We start from the raw sequence: 23767 nt of genomic DNA, 5'->3' as shown, positions 1-23767 counted from the left end.
TCTGGACCTCATTATGGTTCAGAAAAGTTCACATTTGTAATCTCGCGGAAAACTTACTGAAATTGTAATAAGTTCATTCCAATCTACTGCTTCCAGTGCAACACATGGTGAGAATAGATACTAAAGCATTTCTGTAGGAGCCAAGGGGTCCTAACCAGAACAAAGGCCTCCACCCAGGGCAGAACCCGGATTTTATTAATTAGTCAAGAGGAGAGTGGCTCGAGAACAAGTGACCGTGAGAGCGATGGGAGACACACAAGTGCTGTGAGCTGGGCTAGGCAGGAGGCCTGAAATCATCTCTGCAATATGCAGAGAAAGATACACAGAAAGACATGACACAGACTGGTGTCGGTGTCGATCCCGGCCGGCAGGAAAAAACACACGACACGAGTAGTCGGCGGATAGCCTCTGATTTATTTTCTCTCTCCGTACGCCCTGTTCCGGGATCTCGGATCCCGCCTGAGGGAAGCCTCCTCTGGTCCGTTCCCTACGGCTCCTTGTGTGCTTCTCTCAGCAGTCCCTCTTCTTGGTGTGTGTTCTCGCCCCAGGGGTGGTGTCAGCATATATATGGACACATCGACCAATCACATCAAAGTAGGCAAGACGAGCTGATTGGCCAGCGTCAGCTGTTGCTGGGCAGACTAGCTTACAGGGCGTGTTGTTTACTAGCTAGGGAGCAGGAAATGGGCGCCATCTTGGCATACTCGATGGGAGGGGTAATCTAGCTCAGGCTTCACTCCTCACCACAGGCCTCATATCACTCGGTCGACGGGAGGGGCAATCTAGCTCAGGCTTCACTCCTCACCACAGGCCTCATATCACTCGGTCGAGCTCCCAACATCTCCCCCTTCTTTATTTATTAAGATAGGGTGGTCTGTGGGTCCATGTGAGGTGTCTGGGAGTGGGCCTATTTCGTAGGCCGAGGCATGAGAGAATGTAGAGGTCTATACCCTGCTGTGCATCACCTTGTCTCGTACATATCCTTGCGCCAGGACCATGCTCAAGGTGAGTGGTTCATTTTTTCGCAGGGCCAGGCTTTTGTGAACCGAACCTGGATGCATATAGACATTCATTCCTGTCTTCCCCTCAACCCTCGAGGCGGATGGCACTGCAGTACCCTTGGTCTCGCATCTCAATGCCATAACTCTCACTCCCTAGAGGACCCTCGGAGTAGAGCCTGTCTTAGGTTGATCAGGAGAACTTCTCCCGTCTTACCCGTCGTTGGCTTGCCCACTCAACTCTTAAAGCTTATATCTTGGGGGAGACACGGAGGGGTCAGCCGAGTGACATTTGAGGAACCGCGTAATCACTAATTACCAACCATAATCCCCGTTCACTACAATCACTAATTACTATTTTCTAATTATCAATGGGAACACGCCTTAAGCGTGGGGTCCTTCTAGTCTAAGTTCGCAGCCGCGACGGGGAAGGAGACGTACGTAATAATACTAGAACATCCGTAAGAATAATGGCGAGGGCAGCCACGTACTGGTTAAAGGAGCCGTGCCTTTCTAGCCTGAGCCCAGAAAACGCTAGGTGTGGAATCCCCTTGACTCTGGGCCAGCAACATCATCAATGTCATATGTGTCTTTTGGGTCGCCCTTATCGACCGCAGGCACCTAAGAGTCACGAGAGTGACAATCACAAGAGCAAGAATGATCCCATACGCAAGAAGTGACGAAGGTTTGAAGAAGGAGCCTATCTGGCTTAGGACATCATCAAAAAAGGAGGCTGTAAGTATAGGCACCTCTATCTGATCTAGCTGCCGGATAGTCATATCCAGGCGCATGCTAGCGTTCCAAAAGGAAGAATTATAGGTGGTGAGAACATAATCCTGAAATTGCCTGTAAGCCGAACGGTTGACCTGGATGGGGGTAACGCACAACTGGGTGAATGCCCATCTGGCGTCACATAAATTGTTAGCCACCTCCCAGAGTCCCTGGACTTCCTGAGCGATTAGGTCGATCTGCTGCTGTAACGCCATTATGGCGTTGTGTTGGAGGAGGTTGACTTCTTGTTGCTCCCTCAGCGCCAGGGAGGTGGTGTCCGTAAGATTGGTAAAGGCCTGAGCCGTCAGCGTAGACTGGGTCAGAGCAACGGCAGCCGTCACAGCCGTCGCAGTCAGAGTCACGAACAGTGCTGTCAGGGCCGCTGTGATCCCAAAATCTCTCTTACGTCTGAGCATGGGTAGTTGGTCCTGCTGATAGACGGGATGAACCCAAACAGATTCGTTAAAGGGAACCCACATCAGTGGGGGTCGAAGAGCCAACATAGCATACGGGAAAGACCCATTCCAGCAGTTTCCTGTAAAGCATGGTTGGTTACTGCACTTAAAGGAGATGTCAGCAGAGAATACCCATAAGTAGGGCGGTTTTACGCATGCAGCCTCAGAATTAAGGGTGACATTGGTGGTTCCATTAGAGGCAGAAGCGTTAATAGCGAGCATGGGTCTTAAGTCCATGCAGGCTCCGGTGGAGAGGCACAACCAATTTTCATTAAGGGGGAAGGGGAAGCTTATTGCCCACTTGTTGTTCACTCTCAGGTAGGACTCCCACCAGGTCAACGCGAATATGTTGTTACTACCGGATGGAGGAGAGAACCGGGACCACCAAGACATGTTTAGATGAGTCACTCCCACGCCGTCGACAGTACAGGGCTGCCATGAAAGTTGTGACAGGTCCACCATCTGTCTTTTTCGGCTTGGGGACACACGGTATGGGCATGTGGGGAAATCGGGACGGGTGTGCATGGCTGCTCGGGGTTTGCAGGTTGAGTTAAAAGTGATGACTCCGCCGCTAAGTGTGCCAGCTTTAAAACATCCAGGCGAATGCAGGGATGGGACAGACAACCTCACCGTCAGGGAGGTATTGTACCATTTTACAAGGAGGGGCAGGAAGCTAACGCAGGATCCCCGGTGACACGAGGGGTTACTATTAGTGGAAAAAATGACCACGTCATTGGTGATGGGAAGGTCAAAACGTATGGGTCTGATGGTTAACGGTATATCTGGTATGCAAGGCAATCTGGCGGAGCAGTTTTTTGCATACAACTTTGGGAGAGAGGGGGCTGTGGTGGAGATAGCGGCTAGCGCTGGCGGATGATGTATTGCTGCCCACACCAAGTCTGCTCCTATTTCAGTAGTGGTGGTGAGCATCAAAACCAGAAGGAAGGGGGCTGCCGGAAGGCGGCGTGGCCTAGCCACTCTGGCTGCACCGTACCCTAAAAGAGAGCCAATTACTATCGAGAGCATAATCATTACTGTGTCCCATAAGTCATACGGTATTCCTCGGTCGAGCAGCAATATCCTGGTCGGACCGATCTTGATTAGGCTGTCCGCTGCCGTTGAGTTTTGGAGTGTCTCCTGCATTATGTTTCGTTGGATTCGCCACACGCGTCAGCCGTTCTGGGACCCACAATGGTTCTCGTCCTGGTTCCTGCGGGAAAACACAAACCGCACCTCGGTTCCAGCTAACTACTGGATCTGGGCCCATCCATTGTCCCGTCAGGACATCTTTCCATTTCACCCATCCCCTATTGCCAGGAGATGGATTACAATGTTCCATGGCCGGGGAGTGATTGTTGTTATTCAGGTTCAGAAAATTGTATGTGAACAGTGCCATGGAGAGCCGTGCCTTTGGGGGCAGGCCCTGACTTATTCCCCCTTTTTGTTTTTGTAGAATATCTTTAAGGCTCCTATGAGCCCTTTTAATAATTCCTTGACCTTGGGGATTGTATGGGATGTCATGTTTTAACTGTACCCCCATTTTTTCACAGAACTCATTAAAGGCTCTGTTTGTATAAGCTGGTCCATTATCAGTTTTTAATATTTTTGGTTTGTCCCATGCGGCCCAAGCTGTCAGGCAATGATTGATTACATGAGACACCTTTTCGCCAGTTTCAGCAGTCGCAAATATAATATGAGAGCAGGTGTCCGTAGAGACATGAACATATTTAAGAGATCCGAATTCTATCATATGTGTGACATCCATTTGCCAAGTGTCGCCAGGAATCAATCCCCTGGGGTTAACTCCCGTTGATACGACGGGTGTGTATGTGGCGCAAGAGCCGCATAACCGTACGATGTCCCGCGCGTCAGCCCTGGAAATGTGGTACTGGTTGGCTAACGTCCTGGCGTTGACATGAAATCTGTCATGAAACAGACGGGCTTGTTCTATTGAAGATAACATATTGAGTATCCACAACGGGCGAGTGGCCACGTCAGCTGCCGCATTGCCCTGTACCATGGGCCCTGGCAGGCGCGTATGTGCTCTTATGTGAGTGATGTATATTTTGTTGTGTCTATTTATCAGCAGAGTCTGGATAGACAAAAACAAATTAGTCACTTTGGAGGTTGGCTTAATCGGGCCCGCAGTCTCAAGGACCTGCATGGCATTAACAACGTATTTTGAATCAGAAACAATATTAAGGGCCCCTGGGAACTTCTCGAGGACGGTTTGTACAATTTGTAACTCTACCACCTGTGGTTGATCTGGTTCAAATTGTATGCTGATCGGAGGCATACCTGAGACCACATAAGCCCCTATCCCGGTTTTTGACCCGTCCGTATAGATCGTTGTTGCAGGAGTAAGTGGTGTGGACGCGGTGATTTTTGGAAATATCACCGGATGTTGAGTAACAAACTGTAGTATGGGGTCCCTGGGGAACTGGTTGTCTATCTCCCCAAGAAAAACACATCTCAGGATGGCCCACGTATCTATACAAGCAGTCAGGATTTTTATTTGAGAAGCGGTATAAGGTACCCGAATAGCATGGGGTGCAGAGCCAAAATGTTGGATAGCCCTGCCATGTGCCTCCAAGGCCAGGGAAGCGACCGTTTCCGGATAATGTTCGATAATCTTGGCAGGTGAGACCTTAGGGTGCACCCACAAAAGTGGTCCCTTTTGCCAAATCACTGCCGTAGGTTGAGAAACGGTCTGCAACAAGCAGACCTCAAAAGGCTGTTCTGAGTCAATTCTCCGCAATGCAGCTGTACTTAGGGCTTCCTCTATCTTTCTCAGAGCAACTCTGGCTTCCGGGGTGAACTCCCTGGGGGAGGCAATATCTGGGTCTCCTTTCAGGAGGTCGAACAGGGGCTTTAAGTCCGAGTTAGGGATGTGTAAATAAGGTCTGATCCAGTTTATATCTCCCAGTAGCTTTTGCATGTCATTCAAGGTCCTTAGGCTATCTGTTCTGATGGTTACCTTTTGTGGAGAAATCGATGTGGGGGAGACTTTGGTGCCCAGGTAGGTCACTATGTCTCCTCCCTGAATCTTGTCAGGGGCAATATGTAAATTTGCCTTTCTCAGGGCCCTGACCAATTGGCCAAGCATATCCTCCAACTCAGTCACATCTTTTGCACTGATTAGCAAATCATCCATGTAATGAATACATCTAATTTTGGGGAAGGCTTCACGCAAGGGGGCCAGTAGAAAATCAAGATACATCTGACACATGGTGGGACTGTTGGCCATACCCTGGGGTAATGTAACCCACTCGTATCTCTGATCAGGACTTTCTTGGTTAATGGTGGGTAGGGTAAAGGCGAATCTGTGGGTGTCCTCTGGATGCAGGGGGATTGAGAAAAAACAGTCTCTAAGATCTATGGCATAAACTGGCCAGGACCGAGGGATGGCTGAGAGGGCTGGTAGTCCCCTCTGGATCGCCCCCAGGGGCTGTATCTGTGAGTTGACAGCCCTCAGATCATGGAGCAGCCTCCACTTGCCTGATTTTTTCCTGATAACAAAGACAGGGGTATTCCAAGGGGAGGTTGACGGCTTTACGTGTCCCGCCTGAAACTGGGTTTTGACTATCTCAGTTAATGCTAAAAGCTTCTCCTTGGGTAAGGGCCACTGAGGCACCCAAACTGGATTTTGAGATTTCCAGGTGATCTTAATTGGAGCGGGCAGGAGAAGTTTCTCAGTGACCCCTAGGAAAAACCCAACCCGTGTCTACCTTCCCTTTTTTCTAAAGGTACGGGGGATGTCCGGCCCTGCAGGGCTGCGCCCAGGCCCTTGCCGGGGACATATCCCTGATTTTTGAGTATCCCTTTGGCTTGGGGAGAGCAGGTGGATGTAAGAGTGACATCCATCTGGGTGAGAACGTCTCTTCCCCACAAGGATACTGGCAGCTGCAAGACAAAAGGTTGAAAATGTCCTCGGTGACCTTTCTCATCACCCCAAGGCAGGGTCACGGCACTAACCTGGGGGGCAGCCACTATCCCCAATCCTTGGAGTGTGTTGTCAGCTGTGTTGGTAGGCCAACTAGGGGGCCAGTCTTTCTTGGAGACGATGGAACGGTCTGCCCCTGTATCTAGGAGTCCTGTTATCTTTTTTCCGTTAATCCTGAGCGATAGCATGGGCCTTTTATCAAGAGTCATATGAAGCCCTTCAAAAATTTCCTTAGAGGAGCCAAGTCCCTGACCCCCTCTAACCCGTTGACCGGACCGGGGTCTCTCATGGAGACTGGGGAACAGTAAAAGTTGTGCTATCTTATCCCCTTCATCAATTACTATGGTCCCTATATGAGATTGTACCATGATTTTGATGTTTCCTAAATAATCTGGGTCTACAACTCCAGGGATCACGGTAAGGCCCCGGAGGGCTGTGGAGGACTGTCCAATCACTAAACCAACTAGCTTGTCGGGTAGTGGTCCTTTGGAGGTGGTTTCAACCACCTGAACGCCCATATCGGGTGTTAATAGGAGTCTGGAGGCGACACAGAGGTCCACGCCTGCTGGCCCGGGGGTGGCCCCTGTGGGGGGGTGCCATCTTGTGTTGTCCTGTCTAGGGAGTGGGGGCCCGTCCGTAAGGAGGGCCCCCTCTGGCCGTTTTTTGGCTCCGTAGTCTCCCTGCCACTAATACGGTTCCCCTGGGCATCAAAAATAGATCTGCAATCTTTTGCTTTGTGAGAACCTTTACCGCACCTTTCGCAGGTTCCCGTTCGTCTGTCTGATTCCTGTCTCTTGGATATAAACTCCCCCTGTCCGGTCTTGGGGCAGTTTTTCCTTATATGGCTGGGATCCCCACACTGGAAACATCCCCTGGGCTTACCAGGGTGATTGGTCTTCTGAGGCCCTGCCTGTTGTAAGGCGGCGGCTAAAAGGGCAGCCACGCCTGAGTTGGATAATGGCCCCCCTATTTCTCTACAAATTTTAATCCACGCCTCTATGTTTTTACCTTTATGGGGTGCTATGGCTGCCCTGCAGTCCTTGGTGCACTGTTCGAAGATTAACTGTTTAATAAGAGGAGCAGCAGCACTCGGATCTGAAAAGAGTCTGTCAGCTGCCTCCTGCATTCTGGCCACAAAATCCACAAAAGGTTCTGTGTTGCCCTGAACAATTTTAGAGAGGCATTGTGAGGCCACCCCTGTGTTGTTTACCTGCTTCCAGGCGCGGATGCCTATGTTATGTATCTGTTCATACACATTTGGAGGGAATCTAGTTTGATCTTGAGCGTACTGACCCTTACCCATAAGCATATCCTCATTTTGCCCCCTATGGCCCCTAGCCGCATTTTTTTCAGCCTGTTCGGCGGCAAACTCAGTATACCAGGCGCGCCAATCCAGAAAAGCCCCGGGGGCCAGGCAGGCTTTAGCCAGTTGGGTCCAATCACTGGGCGTCAGAAAGCCACCGGCAGACAAATTCTCCAACATAGTTATAGTGTAAGGAGCAGTAGGGCCAAATGTGGCAACCGCATTTTTAAGCTCCTTAATTTGCTTGATCTCCAGTGGTTCCCAGTAATTGGGTCCTTGGCCTTGCGCTAGGAGCACCGGATAAAGCCCACATTGTTCATACTCATTCGCCCCTTGAGGAATCTGTTCCATTCTAAATGTCCATCTACGAAAATACCTTCCCTGGGACCTTGGCATTTTTTCACAGGGTGGTGCCTCCCCATGAGATGTCTGTCCCTCCCTATCACAAAATTGTATCTCTTTGTAACATGGCCGACCAGTCTTTGGGGCACAAGATGGCGGGTCGCCAGGCAGACAAGATGGTGGCCCTACATGTGACAACGGTCCAGGCCACTCCCTCCATGGGGGGGGTGACGGAGGATGGCCCCAGGCCGCCATCTCACCACAGGAACCGGTGTTTGGGACCTCCCAGGGTGGCGCGGAAGGCTCTACGGCTTTCCGTTGGGGAGTGCTCAGGAGTTTCCTTCCCTTCTCTAGGTCTGTCTGCATCTTGACTAGGTCTCTACGTAAAGCTGCAAAGGGATTAGGGGGGTCACTTGCCTCATTGTCCTCGCCTTCCGAGGTATCTGAGCCCGAGGAATCCGAGGCAGGGGGTACCTCTCTCTTGCCTCGCTCTCGCGAGCGCCTCCGCACGCTCCCTGCGACGGACCCCTCTCGGGAGGACTCCGAACGGGCCCCTTCAAAAGCTCGGCGGGCCTGAGAGAGCCCATCTGCGCTATCCTTAGCCCCATTCCTCTCCCCTTTGAGGCATGAATGAATCATCTCCCAGAGCGGCCGAACCGAAAGTGGGAGTCGGCGCTCCTCTTCTGCTCTCTCTAAATCCTTACCTAATTTCTCCCAGCAAGGTAGGGACAAGTGCCCCGTCGGCAGGAACCAGGGTGCCGCCTCATCTACTTGTTGGAGAAACTCCGTAAGTGTCTTGGAGCTCATTGATATACCTGAAATCTTGAGCAGGTCTTTCACCGCTCTTACCAGTGACTTGGAACTCTTAGTGGGTAAGTTGCCCATGCCTGTCACTGAGGAGTCCGTTCTCACCGTGTGAGGCTAACCTGCCACATACACGTGAGCTTGAGGGGAGTCTAAAAAGCCCTGTAGGTGCGCGCCACCCAGAGCCCAGGTTTATCCCCTACTCACCTGTCCTGCAGAGCAATACTGGAGTGTCGTCCGCCTCGCCTCGGGGGTGATCAGTTCCCCGTACGGGCCACCAAATGTCGGTGTCGATCCCGGCCGGCAGGAAAAAACACACGACACGAGTAGTCGGCGGATAGCCTCTGATTTATTTTCTCTCTCCGTACGCCCTGTTCCGGGATCTCGGATCCCGCCTGAGGGAAGCCTCCTCTGGTCCGTTCCCTACGGCTCCTTGTGTGCTTCTCTCAGCAGTCCCTCTTCTTGGTGTGTGTTCTCGCCCCAGGGGTGGTGTCAGCATATATATGGACACATCGACCAATCACATCAAAGTAGGCAAGACGAGCTGATTGGCCAGCGTCAGCTGTTGCTGGGCAGACTAGCTTACAGGGCGTGTTGTTTACTAGCTAGGGAGCAGGAAATGGGCGCCATCTTGGCATACTCGATGGGAGGGGTAATCTAGCTCAGGCTTCACTCCTCACCACAGGCCTCATATCACTCGGTCGACGGGAGGGGCAATCTAGCTCAGGCTTCACTCCTCACCACAGGCCTCATATCACTCGGTCGAGCTCCCAACAGACTGGGGCAGTATCTAGTGTTCTGGGGTCAGTGCTTCCGTTTTGATGTAGTTTTCAAGCCCTGAGAAGTCGTAGTCTCTTTCCGCGAGGCTCATTCTCAGCCTACAGAGAGGCAGCACTCTGCTTAACTCACATACATTACTTGGGAACTACAGGCAGGGCACCACTGACCTGTCACATCGCTTTGATGACTACACATCAGCACCTCGGCTAGACCCACTTGCATTGCTTAAAACCAATCTGAGAGGATGAAGACAAAACTTAGCCAGCTCTGCACACATCAAGACACAGAACTGCTCTCCTTTCAAGGAAAATGTCCGGGTGGTTTTCCACAGGTACCTAGGGAAGGAATAGCTGGATTGAATGGAATTTCTGTTTTTAGGGTTTTAAAGAATCTCTACAGTGATTTCCTTAGTAAACGTACTAGTCTACACCCCCACCAACAATGCAGAAGAGTTCCTTTTCCCCTCAGCCTCCCTATTATTTGCTATTATTTGATTTCTTGGTGGTGGCCATTCTATTTGTATTCCTCTAGTGGTCAGAGATGCTGAACATTTCTTCATGTATTCATCAACCAACAGAATAAGAAGACAATCTACAGAATGTGTGAAAATTTTGCCAGCTGTTTCTCAGATAGCAGACTAATATCTAGACTATATAAAAAACAAAGACCCAATTTTAAAAAATTGGCACATGAAATAAACAGACACTTCAAAAAAGAAGTACAAATAGCCAAGAAGTCATTCCCTCTTAAATGAATGAATTCTAGTGTTAGCGGATAACTTAGGAAAATCTCTATGAAGGAAGACTGGGGTGAGGATAACAAAAAGAAAAAAAAAAGAAAAGAAAGAACAAAGGGAGAGAGAGAGAGAATGAGAAAGGAGTAGAAATAAGATACTTTTTAAATATCTGTAATTCATTTTTTTAGTGAGAAAAAAGATGAATGCATCCATAATGCAAGATCAAGGCAGAACAGGTAGCCCAACTGGGACAGGGAGATCATCTCACCCACCCACCTGTGATTTGGGCAACATCCCAGTGTGGGAGACAACTCCAGTGACTCCCCTTGAATGCAGAACAATTGCTGCAATTTTGGTTATATGGAGACTGATTTCCTTACACTAACATGTACAGAGCTGGCTATGGTATTTCCTTCTCTCTTCAATTGGCTCTAAGCATTACAAATAATGCTAGCTGATGTACTGGTATGTAATCTCTAAAGCCGTCAGACAGTCTCCTGTTTCCCCACATAGCGCTCTCTGTAAAAGATATGAGCACAGCAGGATGGTAGAGCCAATCAGCTCCAGGAATGTCAACTGGGTAAGAGCCTCAAGGTAAAGAGACTATGACTCCTCAGGGCACAAAAGTTACATATCAGAAACCAAAGCAACAGCCTCCTAAAACAATTCAGTTGCTACCTCAATTGAATTATGCCAACTGATCTTTCTGCATATCCTTGTCTCTGCATTTTGTAGAGATGCTTTTCTCCCCACCTGACCAGCCAGCTCAAGTTACTCACGTAATTCCCACCATCCTCACTGTCACTTATCCTGAGCCACCCCCTTCTTCACAAGATAATAAATTCTGGGAGAGGCCTAGGACCAGGGCCTTAGTCCACACATCCTCACAGGGATTGGATTTAGGACCCCTTGGCTGCCACTAACTTGGTGTCTTTATTCTCACTGTGAGTTACATTGGAGGACGTAGACTGGAATCAACTTGCTAGGATTCCAATAATGTCTCAATGGGATAGTAAATATAACTTTTTGATTGTGAGGAAGACTACAAAAGGGATTATAATACTTGGATGACTGCACACAATATTTGGGATTACAGTGTTCCAGGGCTAACCCTCCTTCCATTTTCCTAAGAGAAACAAATAAAAATAACAAAGACCCAGGAAATTCTAAACATCTGTGTTATGATTTGTGTTTAAATGTCCCCCCAAAGCCTCATGCAGTCATGGGGGCAGGCTTTTCAAAGACAGCTGAGTCTAGCGTCCATGATTGGTTTACTGTCTAGCACTGAGATTGGCAGTGTGAATGCTTCACCCGCCCAGGTAGCATACAATATAACAGAGGGGTGGAAGCATACTTTCCCCTTTTTTGGCTCTTTCGCTCTGGTCGCTACTGAAGCTGCCATGAGCAGCAGTTGATCCTCAGCCATGCCACCCTGCTTTGGAGCCAGCTGAATATAGACTGAAACCTCTGAAAACTGTAAGCTAAATAAACCTTTCCTTCCTTCATTATGCAAGTCAAGTATTTTGTCTCAGCAACCAGAGAAAAGCAAGAGACGCCATGGCCCGAAGTTAAGTAACCCTTTCCCCATTCAAATTCTGTTCAGGATTCATACTTAGAGACCACATCTCACGTCTGTGATTAAGACAGAGCAAACTCTGGGAGAGTCATGCTTACTAGAAACCGCAACGATGACTCAGCATCCTGTCAATCATATTCAGAGAATATTCAGGGGTATCTGGGGCAGGGTGCACATCTTTCAAAATCCAAAGGCTTGATTTATATTCACTCTTCTTAATCCCTAGCTGTTCTGGTGCCACTTTTCCATCTGTGCCATCTTTTTATTTCTGTTGACATAGGCCCACCCTGAGCACATCTTCCCATTAACTTCAATAAACATAGCTGCTTTTTCTTCTACTACTGGGTGTGCGTTTGTAATTCTTGACTTACCAAACACAAGAGCCTGGAATCTATCTCTCAGGTGCAACACAGTACTAAAAGTATCGTATAAAAGGAGAACCATGTAAGAATGATAACACAAATTTTTTAAACTTTCTTTTAAAAGTTGAAAGATAAAATTAGAGAAAAAAATTCAGTGGAAAACATAAAAACATGGAACATAAGGGCTATGGAGGAGGATGGGGAATCGAACTCAGGGCTTGTGGTTGCCAAGCAGTCACTGTGCCACTGAGCTACATCTCTAGCAACTACTGCATTTTGTTTGTTTGTTTATTTGTTTGTTTGTTCATTTGTTTGTTTTTTGGGTGGTGTTAGGGATTGAACCTTGTGCCTGCAAGGCAAGAATTCTACCACTGAGCCACATCCTCAGCCTAAGGGTCTTCAAAATGTACAAAAAATTGTAAGATTCATTCACCACTCAGAAGGAAAACAACTATCAAAAGATTAAAAAAGAATTTTCCAGAACCCAAACACCTAAGTCTCCTGATGAGAAAGTCCCACCAAATATTTGACACAGCAAATGAAACAAGCAAAATGCATCAAATCTGGCATCTTTAAATTTCAGATAACTGGGAAATGAGATGATTTGCCATGCTCTGCCCTGCAGCAGAGATTGGGGAACAGAATAATGGACCTGCAGATTTCCAGAGAGCACGAGTTGGCACAGGTGATTACAAGATGTCTTTTGTTAGGTCCTACATAGCATTTTCAAGCCAGGAAATTTTATATTTAAAAAAAAATCTCTGGCTTTTCTGGAAAGCTGGAGGGTCAAACAACATTGGGTCACTTCCTTGGACTGTCTGACTGCGGCTGGGCCCTGGATCTGCACTGGTCACAGTGCCCAGCACACTTTTATATTCCTGCCTGACTCTGCCCCTGCTGATGGGCAGGCTGTGCTGGCCGTAGTCCCCAGCTGGACAGAAGGGCTGTGTGGTAAAAAAAAAAAAAGATAGGTAAAGGGGCTGGGAATTTAGCTCAGTGGCCTAAGCGCCTGCCTTGTAAAGCAGGCAGTCGTGAGTTCGATCCCAGGTACCGATAAAAAGGAAAAAGACAAAAAAAAAAAAAAAAAAAAAGAAGGGCTGTGTGGTGACAGCTTCTGGCCACTGCCTTTCTCCACACAAGGAAGAGAGTGGGATGAATTGATGAATTGAGAAGCTGGCAGTTCCAAGACACACAAAGAGGGAGCTTAAAGGAAGGCGCCTGAATCAGGTGAGTGCAGCAGCCAGGCTCTGCAGCCTCCAGCTGGGGTTTTGCTCCTCCATTTCTCCATTGATATGAGGGACAAGGCTCCATCCTGTGGCATATGGCAGCTTGTGGGGTCAGATGCCTGGCCTGTGTGACCTGGGCTCCTTTCACAGTTGGCCCTAGAATTCTTAAGCCCAGACTCTCCTTTTGCTGCAGGAGCAGCTGTAGGGCTTCCTGTTACCTACAAGTCAGGGCTTCTAGACAATGACCCTGCAGGCACACCTGCAGAGAGAGGGACAGCTTGCAATTAAATTACTGCACTGAAAGGAGCCCAGGAGACTGCAGCTTCGCAGATTGGGACACGAATATCTATCCCTCACTTTCTCAGGGACTCTGCTGGATTACTCATGATTAAAATTTGTTCCCAACTATGCATGCATTCTATTTTCTTCTCTTAAAAGTAAACTGTGAACTATGGCACACACCTATAATCTCAATATTCTGGAAGGCTGAGACAAGAGGCTCACAAGTCTGAGCCTAGTAGAACCCTGTCTCCAAAGTCACATTTTGTGTAACAGCTTTTGAAGAAGGTTGCCACCACTGCTGCGCAGGGTAGCACCATGAAGATGGCACAACCGTTTCTTCTTTCAGGCACCACTGGATCTGTGCATCCAGCAGAATCAGTGTCAGGGCTCAGCTGTCTTCACGGCGGCATCTATGGGTCCCTCTGACCTCCCGTGGTGCCGAGAGGACAGTGCTTGGTGGGTCCGCTGGCAGCTTCTCATGGAAGCACAGGCGGCCCTTAAAAGAAGCTGATGTGTTTCCCTGGGCTGTTTACAGAGCCAAAACCCCTGTGCTGAGCTCCCTCGGCGGGAGGTCCTCCCCTGATTGCTGATAGTCTGTGTACTTTCACCATGTGTGGCGGAACCCTGGCCAGGCTCTTGCTGCACGGCTTACACCCCACTGCTATCTTCCCACTGCCCAGGGTGCAGCCAGGCTATGCTTGCAGGGCCCACCCAGGGAGCAGCCGGGCCTCCCCACCTCTCCAGTCTCCCCAAGAAGCCTCCATCCTCCTGCCTGGCACTTTCTCCCAGTGCCTTCTTCGGAGATTAGTGGCAAGGCGCTGTGCACAGCTCTCCCAAGCCATCCTCCAGGCAGCCACTGTGTGGAAGAGGGCAGGAGGATATTAAGGGAGCATGGCCTCTGCCTCGCCCGCACTCTGGAAAGGTGTCTTGGGGAACCCAGGTCACTTGGAGGCACTGGAAGCACCCTGAAGGCCCCTGTGGCTGGCTGTGGCTGGGAGAGGCAGGAGAGCAGAAGGTCCCGAGCTGCCAGGCTGGCCGTAAAAATGACAGCAAGGGGTCCATCAGGGATGAGGTTCACAGTTCACAAAGATCCCTCAGGGCAGAGACTGGAAGGAGGAGGAGGAGTAAAGATGAAATCAGAGAGACCAGGCATGGTGACAATACCCACAACCCCAGCACTCTGGGAAGCTGAGGCAGATCGATCACAATTTTGAGACCAGCCTGGGCAATTTAGGATTGCTGAGTACTGGGTTGGGTCTTATTCCTCATGCAGATGCAAGATATACAAAATAATGACTTGGGTCCCACAAACATCATCAGATGGTTTTGTAGCACAGTCTTACAGCAATCTTGAAGCAGCTCAGCCTGTGTGCTAGGAACATCCCCAGGTATCCCCGGGGCAGGCTCCACTGAATACATCTGATGATGGCGTAGCTGCCTGAATTCTGGGAGTCGGAAATAGTTAGAGCTGTCCATGTCTTGCTCCCAACCGAAGGCCGGTGGGCAATGACTCCGAATCACTAAGGTTTATGGTGATGCTGAGACAGAGACCTGAGTCATTAATTACCAGGTTTCCATATGTGCAGAGGGTCCCAAAAGAGGTCTGATCTCCTCAAAGCCACTCTGGGAAGAGCAACGACAGCCGTGTTCCAGCCTGTCCCAGGCTCTGATAGTAGTTGATCTATAGTATCAGAATGCCTGGGCAGGGGCAGAGATGGAGAAGGAGAAACCATCACCATCCTATCTCCTAGTGGATCAGTGAAAGAGAGAAAGATGTGCTTAATTCCCTGAGGCAGACAGGGTTCCAGGGATGCCACTGAAAGGCAGAGGACCTGTCAGGAGGTCCTAGTGGGAACTGAGTCTTCAGTTTAAAGTCCCCAGGAAGCCACAGCTGCTACCCAGGGTAGCTCTTATGGCTGAGCTAGCGGTGTGCTTTAGGGTGGAGGGTCTGTCACAGGTTCAGAGCCCCAAAGAGTCCCCCGTGGAGATGAGGAGCCCCACCCTTCCTGCAGGATAGGTGCACTGACTCTGGTGGCTGAAAGAAATTTTCAGGGCTAGTTAGACAGAGGCACAGAAAAGATTCACTTGGAAAAGTACACGGGCAAGAGTATCGTGCGGGCATTCAGAGAATGCCACTCACAGTGCTCTGGGGCTGGATATACTGAGGTGGATTTTGGGGCGGGAATGGGTGGAACTTGTAAATTTAAGGAAAGAGGAGAACTGGGGGCAGAGCTGTAGCCATCCAGAAAGGGAAAAGGCCCATGGAGAGGTAGAAAGGGAGTGGCCCAGGCTTACTGTGTCTTGGTAAAAAATTTTTAGACTGAGTTTTGTTCTGAAGCTACCTTTTTTACTAAAAGTACAAATCTAAAGTTAGGATTTTGTCTGTCACTTTTCTATCTTTGTTTCTTCTCTCCTGCCTCAGAACCAGGCAGGCACTGAAGCTAGAGTCCCTGGTTCCGGTCTCCATGCCAGCTTCTTTATTCTGCCTAGGGTCAGTCACCCTCTCTGCAACCAGAACCTCAAAAACACACTCCCGAATGAGGGACTTCCTCAGCGCTGAGTGGTTCCCACGCTTTCTGAGATGGGAGTGATGGTTCCTGATGGTGTCCTTCTGGGGCCTTCCCAGATGCTTCTGCTGTTGATTTTTATAAGGAAAATCAGCAAACACTGGAAGAAAGGAAGCTGGTTACTTGGATAATTCTGTTCTGTTGGCTTTAAAACTGATGGAATTTCAGCCTTCGCTCAAAATAGCTGCTGACCTTATTCGCCAGCATTTGAGGCAGACCCTCTACTCTGTAATTCCATCTTTGCATTGTTTGTGTTTATGTCCCAGACCCAGAAAAAATAAATAGCTACATGGTATTGAAATCACCTGTCAAAATACTCACTGCAGTTCTAGGGCACAAAGAGAAGTCTCTCAGTGGGATTGGCTCACTTGCTTAAAGAATTTCCAAGGCTGTTTATCTCATTTAGCTTAAAGGAAAAAAAGGGGGACCTGTAATTACTGCATTTTGACCCCAAGACAGCCAATTACTTCACAAAAGCCCTCTCCAGGAAGCCCGACATTAGCCTGGCTAATTAGGCTGACGTCACTTGTCACTGGCACATTGCTCTTATCACAATGCAGATGGACCCAGCCAGAAGGACCTGCCAGTCAGCAGTGACTGCGGGTGGCACTGTGGGGTGCTGTGTGCTGTTTTTTACTAGTTACTTTTATGCGTTCCTTGAAGCAGGATCCCTTTCCCAGAGACAGACTTCCATCAAGAGCAAAAGTCTCCCAAACAAACTGGTCTTCTTTATTGCATGAGGGGTAGAAAGCTGGGAGAAAAAAAAAAAAAAAAAAAAAAAAGGAAAAGCAGGAGGAAAAGAAGAAGAAGAAAAAGGAGGAGAGGAAGAAGAGGAGGGAGAAGGGAAGGTGAGAAAAGGAAAAGCTGTAAACTCTTCTGAACATGGGAAATGGTTCTTTACCTTTTAGGAGGAGGGTTTGTTGTTTCAACAGTTTGGTCCATTTTCTGGTCCCCCTTTATCCTGCACCCTTTTGGGGTTCTATGAGGCTGAGCAAATTAAAAGGAAACAAATTCCTGAGTTTGTACAGTTCTCTCCTCAAGACCCAGACATCTCCTCCAGGAGCCACGCAAGGCAGGTGACAGCGTCATCTAACCTCGTCACGCAAGGACAAGTGGAGAGAAGCCGGTTCCAGCCGCTCAGCCCTCAGCCACAGCGGAGAATCACAAGGCTGGAGGCTGGAGGTCTGCAGGCCCCTTGCTTGGCCTTTAACCCCAGGATGTGCGAGCAATTGAAAGGACATGGGCACACCTCCTGGTTTTCAAGGGCAGAGGGAAACAGGAGTGGTTTCCTCTGGAAGTGCAGACTTGAGGCGTCCCTTGCTAATGCTCACTAGGGTGCCTCACAAGATAGGGAGATAGTTCTGTGGGTTGGGTGGGCCTCAGAAAGTGGAATGTGGCCCAAGTCGGTTTGAACCAGCTTTGTTTAGGAGTCAGAATGGGCTGTGCAACCATCTGGTGGCGTTGCAATGAAAGTGTTCTGACACTTAATAAAACAGTATGGAAGATTTCATTCAGAACAACCACAAAGGCATCAAGACCATTGAAACCAGCAAAAGACTAACTCTCCAGCTAGGGGTTTACTGTGCTGAGCAGGCTTTGGGCGCCAGCTGGTGGGAGCAGCAAGGGTGGAAGAGGGGTCATCAGTGCAGCTGGTTCTCCAGATTTGCGCTGAAGGCGGCCAGGGCGTCAGTTACTGAAGATGAGGGTGAAGCAATTAATCCTGTCTCACGGGAGATCTGACATCAAGGGTGGCAGACCTGCTGCTAAACTGAGTCAGCACAATCCTTGCCACAACCGGGTGAGGCAGGGCAAGGACGGGCCGGTGGGTGGACAAGGCCTCAGGGGAAGGAGACCCACAAGGGAGAGGTGAAGTTAAGGACACAGCCATTGGCAATGGCAGACCTGGGAATTCCAAAACTTTAAAGGGCCATTTTACAGGGAAATTACCTAATAAAGATCTAGCCGTGTGCATGGAGCTTTTAGCAGGCCCTCATCTATCTTTCTCACCAAACGAAACCATTTTCTCAGAGGGAGCCGACTGAGTCGTGTGTGTGTGTGAGTGCATGCACACACACGTGTGTACGAGAGAGAAACTTTTTCAGGTTGAGACTGTGGCTCTCTTAGAAATATAAAAATGGACCGTGGCAATGTTCTAGTTACACTTCACAATGCAAGAAAAGCAAGAGTTCAGAACTGCAAGTAAAATCCAAAGAATGGACAAATTTAGAGTCCATGCATGCCAAAGAGGTTCTCGCCACAGTGGGGAGGGAGGTCAGAGGAGCCTCCACCCACACCCACAAGTCCAGAAGAGCGTGGCAGGCGCTGTCTAGTTCTCCACTGAAGCCTCTCAGTTACCTCTTCCCATTCCATCGCCAGGTTGTTCACAGTCCTCCCTGTCACACCCATCCATGTGCAGTGATGTGCACTCCTCTCGATGGCTCTGCGCATGTTGTTTGCTTTAAAGCAACCACCCCTTCTTCCCTTCAGGTTCAAACATGACCAGCCCCACCTCCCTACCCCTAACAGTGAGGAACTTCCAGGCACCCCAGTGAGTCTGAAAGGTACAGCCCCAAGCAAGCCTATGCGTGAGGTCCACCTCCTCTCCGGGTTCAGGGAAGGGAGAGATGCACACACTGAAGTCCTGCAGTGAGGGGTCCCACAGGAGGTGTGCTCTGGAAAAAATCCTGGAGAATAAAGCAAAGGGCATTGCAGGAAGGCGGACATGGTCAAGGAGAGGCAGGGAGCTCAGGCTCAAGTCGGTCAAAGTAAGAATGATGGCCTGAGCAGCGCACCCGGGAGGGGGGGACAGCAGTGCAGATGCAGGTGACAAGGGACAGGAAGGGCACACACAGAGTACACTCGATCCAGAGGTCAGGCCCCTTTTCTCAGTAAGGAATTTAGAAAAGAAAAGCTGTGTTGTGAAGAAACCTCACAGGGCCAAAGTTACCGCAGACCCTGCTCTCAGAGAAGGCTGAGGTGCAGGTGTCTGTGCGCTGGATTCCTAAACATGCCTCTTCATTTCCATCCGGGCCTCACGGCGGACAAGGGGCAGGTCATCCCAGTCAGAGAGCAAGAGTGGTCCACTTCCCTAAGAATAACCACCAGGGCACTGAGTGTACAAACAGGCAGTGCCTGGCCAGATGTAAAAATAGACAACACACTCACTGTCTGCAGAAACCGGCCAGGAAACCGAAAGCCAGACCTGAAGAAAATCAGACCACTATCTCTAACAACTGGTCCAGGAAGCCAAACAATAAATAACTGCTGTAACAAGCAGCTCCAAAGGTATAAGACTGAACTCTTAGCTGACAACTCTCCCGTTTTGTCCGCAAATCCAGTTTAGGAGCAATGAGAGAAAGTCATATACAAGGCACCAACCAGTGCCATGGAGGCCCAGCTGCTGGCTGGCTGCCGACCGCTCCATGTCCACAGCCTGCAATCACAGCCCCTGAAGCCTCAGGCTTCCTGCTGCCCCCCACTGCCTCTGTATCTCCGCCAGATGCTAGGGTGAGGTCTGAATAAACAACCTTCCTTGTTCTCCCTGGGTGGTCTCTGTTTATTTCCATGCCATAAAGGGTCATCTGCATCTTGCAGCAGAAGAGTGTTTACACCCACAGACCTGCTCATTTGAACCTTCAAGGTTATTTTTACCATTAATTTTATGTACCGCAACCGCCGGGCGGGGGAAAATGGTAATAGACGTTTATCATTTCTACATATCATATATCCCACAAGTAAGTAAAGTAATTCCAACATCCAGATGCAGGAAGAAAGAAAAAGTAGGAACTTAGAAGACGGAGGTTCCAGCCTTGACTGGGCACCATCCATGCGCTCCTGCTTCAATGTCTACTTTGGGGGTGTTATTTTCCTGTGCTCTGGATAGGGAATTGTGGGACCTGATGGTTAAGGGGAGCTGGCGTCCTTCCATCTGTGATTTTATAAAGCACAAGTTTCTCATTCCAGTCTTCCATGTGCAAATTTCAAGACAGGAGGATTTCAAGGATTGCTCAACCTCAGCAATTTAACAACTAAGATCAAAATAAAAATATTATTATTACCATAAATTTCATGTGCTTCAACCATGAGTGAAAATTTTAAGAATTAAAATTAAATTAAGCATTTTTAAAAAGAGGCTAGAGATATAGCACAGTGGAAAAGCCCTAGGTTCACTCCCCAGTATTACATACAAAACAGCTTTTTAATTTTCAGTAATTGTCATCTTTCAGAGACTCTCTTTATTAAATTCTTCCATTCATACTTTTTCAAATATTTACAAATCATGTAAGAAAATGCATAGAAATTCGTTTTCATCAGCTCTCAAAATTCACTGAACACACACTCTGTGAAAATCACAGCACCAGGTTCTCTGGTGGCTTCAAACTGAGGAATGATTTGGTCTGTGGGCCCTTGAGGACCTTACACACCTCTTGGAGGAAAATGGAATTTGCACTTGTAAATCTAACTCAACAATGCAGATGCCGAAGCACGGATCCGGATGAGAAATATAGCAGGTGAACAGAGGAGGCAGGAAAAGTCCTCACGGCCTTATTTTGGGGCAGGTGGGGCTGCAGCTGGATTTGAGGGGTGGAAAAGAGAGAGAACATAGAGGTCACTCTAGGAGGAACAAATGATATGAGTCAGGAGAGGCCAGGTTGTATTTAGAGGCAAACCAAGTGCTTTGAGGCAAGAGAGATCACTGCACCTGGCTGAAAGACCAGATTGAACTGCCAATCCCACTCTTCGAGTTTTAACTTTTCTAATTATTGCTGGTGCCCTTTCCATTTTCATTGTCTTTTTTATTATTATTTTACTTTTAAAAAAAATAGTAAAACAGGCTAATTTGCCGTTTCTGTGAGCTGGCACAAGCCAGGCAGGGTCCAGGAGGAGAAACGAGGAGGAGAAGCCTATTCACCCCGCGTGGGCTGGGAGACAAGAAGACACCCCTCCCCTCCCACCCAGCAAGCAACACTGACTGGGGGACAGGCGAGCTGATAGCAACCGAGGTACAAAAACAACTTAGTACTTGTGTGGTTTGACTTTGCAGGCCTAAGGCTGGTCCTCTGAGCATCTATTAAGAAGATAACAATAGGCAATATAGCAAATATGAGGGATTTTTTTTGTCTTGTTTTTGAAATCCAATACTGTTCTCACTGTTTTGTTTTGTTCTGTTGTTTTATTGAATGTTCTGTTTTGACTGGCTTTTTTTTTTTTTTTTCTATTCTGTTTTGTTTAATTTTACTGTGTGATGGTTTGGGCAGCAATTTTGAGGATAACAAGAAACACTATGGTAACCACTGTTGACTTCCTATTATCTTGTTTTGAAATCCTTTATCACTTTCACTGTTTTGTTTTGGTTGGCTTTATTCTGTTTAGTTTGGTTTGGTTTTATTCTCTTTAAAATATGCTTTCATTCTTTTAATTGGTTTTATTCTGTTTTATTTTGTTTGATTTTATTACATCTGATGGTATGCACAGCTATTTTGAAGAAAACAAGAGATGTTATAGAAGCCATTGTTAATTTCCTATTATCTTGTTTTGATCTGTATTGCTTCCATTGTTCTGTTCTGATTGGCTTTATTCTGTTTTGTTTGGTTTGGTTTTATTCTCCTTAAAATAAAAAAATAAAAAATAGTAAAACAGACTCCTCCTAGGAGTTGAAAGAAAGAATATAGTGAAGGAGAAAAGAATTCCAGTACGTTTGCCTTTCTCCTAAGCCTGACGTTAGGTATCTCTAGCAATGCTTTGTTTCTTACTGTTTTTAAGAATGTGGATCAGTGGCATTAAGAGTGTACACTTAATTACGCAACCATCACCACCACCCATGGCTGGAATGTTTCAGTGTCCTAAACAGAAACTGGGTATCCACCAACTCTTCTGGGAATGGTGGCACAGGCCTGTAACCTCAGTGCTCTGGGAGGCTGAGGTAGGAGGATCAAAAATTCAAGCTCAGCCTGGGCAACTTAGCAGGTTAGGGAAACCTGGTCTCAAAATGAAAATTAAAAAGGGGTGGGGAATATAGCTCAGAGCAGACACCCTGGGTTCAATTCCCAGAGCTCCTCCCCAGGATGCACAAATGCAAATTCCCCATTCCTTTTCTCCCTCGGCCCCTGGTAACCACTGCTCTGTTTTCTGTTACTGTGGACTTTATTGTTCTAGACCCCTGATGTAAGTGTAGTCATACATACGTGTCTTTTCGTGTTCAACCCACTTCTCTTCACATAACGTCTTCATTGCCCGTCTGTACTATAGCCTGTGTAGGAATTTCATTTCCTTTTAAGGTTGAATACTGCTTTTCTATGCACATATTTCATGTTACTTATTCATCCACCGATGACCATTTTATGTTTATTCAGTTTTAGGGTCTTGTTACTACTGCTCCTATGAGCGTTGGTACACAAAACACATGTCCATACACAGAAGTGGGACTCCTGAATCACAAGGTAATTCTGTTTGTTTTTTGGAGGAACCATCAGAAAATGCTTTCCACAACTGCTCCCTCATTTTACGTCTCCCTCAGCAAAGCACAGAGTTTCAATTTCTCTACACGCTTATCAACATTGTTATTTCCTGGTTTTTTTTTTCCTTAATAGCTATTCTAGAGGATATGAAGTGGAATCTCCTTGTGGTTTTGGTTTGCGTCTCCCTAAAGTTTAAATGTGGAGCTTGTGTTTATTGACCCTTTGTGTACATCATTTTTAAAGAGATGTCTACTTAAATCTTTGTTCCATTTTTTAACTGGGTTGCTTATTGTTGAATAATACGAATTCATTATATATTCTGAGTATTAAGCCTTTATCAAATATACCATTTATACATATTTTCTCCCATTCTGTGCATCAACTTTTCACTCTGTTGATTGCCTCCTTAGATCTACAAAAGTTTTTTTTTTTTTTTTTTTTGATGGAGTTCAATTTTTACATTTTTCTTTCATTGGTTGTAATTTCGGTATCATTTCCAAGAAATCATTGCCAAATCCAGTGTCATAAAAGTTTTCCTGTTTTTTCCTCAGAATAACATAGTATCAGTTCTTATGTTTACACTTTTTTGCCCATTTTGAGTGAACATTTATGTGTGGCATACAGTAGAAATCTAGCCTCATTCTTTTGCACATAAATATTCAGTTTTCAAATATTTGTTGAAAAAATTGTTCTTCCCCTCTTGGTGGTCTTGGTGGTCTTGGTGGTCTCACCTTTGGAGTGAATCATTTGATCATGTAAACAAAGATTTTTAAAAATATAAAGGTTTATTTCTGGACTCTGTCTTCACAGTAGCATCAAAAAAAAAAAAGGGAAGAAAGATCTAAGTATCAGTATAGTGAAGGAGGTAAAAGATCTCTACCTTGTAAACTACAGTACTCTGAAAAAAGGAAACTGAAGAGGATATCAGAAAGTAGAAAGATATCCCTTGTTCTTGGGTAGGAAGAACCCAAATAGTGAAAATGGCCATACTTCCAAAATTGTACACAGGTTTAATGCAGTTCCCATCAAAGTTCCAACAGCCTGTCTCACAGAATTAAAAAAAAAAAAACAATCCTAAAATTCATTTGGAACCAGAAGAGACCTAGAACAGCAAATGCAATTCTGGACAACAAAGACAAAGCATGGGGCATCACAATCCCAGAT

General features: G+C 47.5%; 1 protein-coding gene across 1 annotated transcript; it reads right to left on the bottom strand.

Annotated features, from left to right (window-relative positions):
* Positions 1–394: 394 nt before the first annotated feature.
* On the bottom strand, positions 395–9385 carry LOC134470871 (uncharacterized). The gene is made up of 2 exons (XM_063227387.1): positions 8824–9385; positions 395–3434 (listed from the first exon to the last, which is right to left on the bottom strand). Exon 2 carries the CDS (start codon positions 3365–3367, stop codon positions 1493–1495), a length of 1875 nt encoding a protein of 624 aa, XP_063083457.1. The 5' UTR covers positions 3368–3434; positions 8824–9385; the 3' UTR covers positions 395–1492.
* Positions 9386–23767: the final 14382 nt, after the last annotated feature.

The sequence above is a fragment of the Cavia porcellus genome, unplaced genomic scaffold (genome assembly GCF_034190915.1).
Source record: "Cavia porcellus strain 051 isolate PalLab524CR breed Dunkin Hartley unplaced genomic scaffold, mCavPor4.1 scaffold_17, whole genome shotgun sequence".
Classification (NCBI taxonomy): domain Eukaryota; kingdom Metazoa; phylum Chordata; class Mammalia; order Rodentia; family Caviidae; genus Cavia; species Cavia porcellus.
Note: the sequence above shows the minus strand (reverse complement) of the source record. Positions and strands in the feature narration are given on the sequence as shown.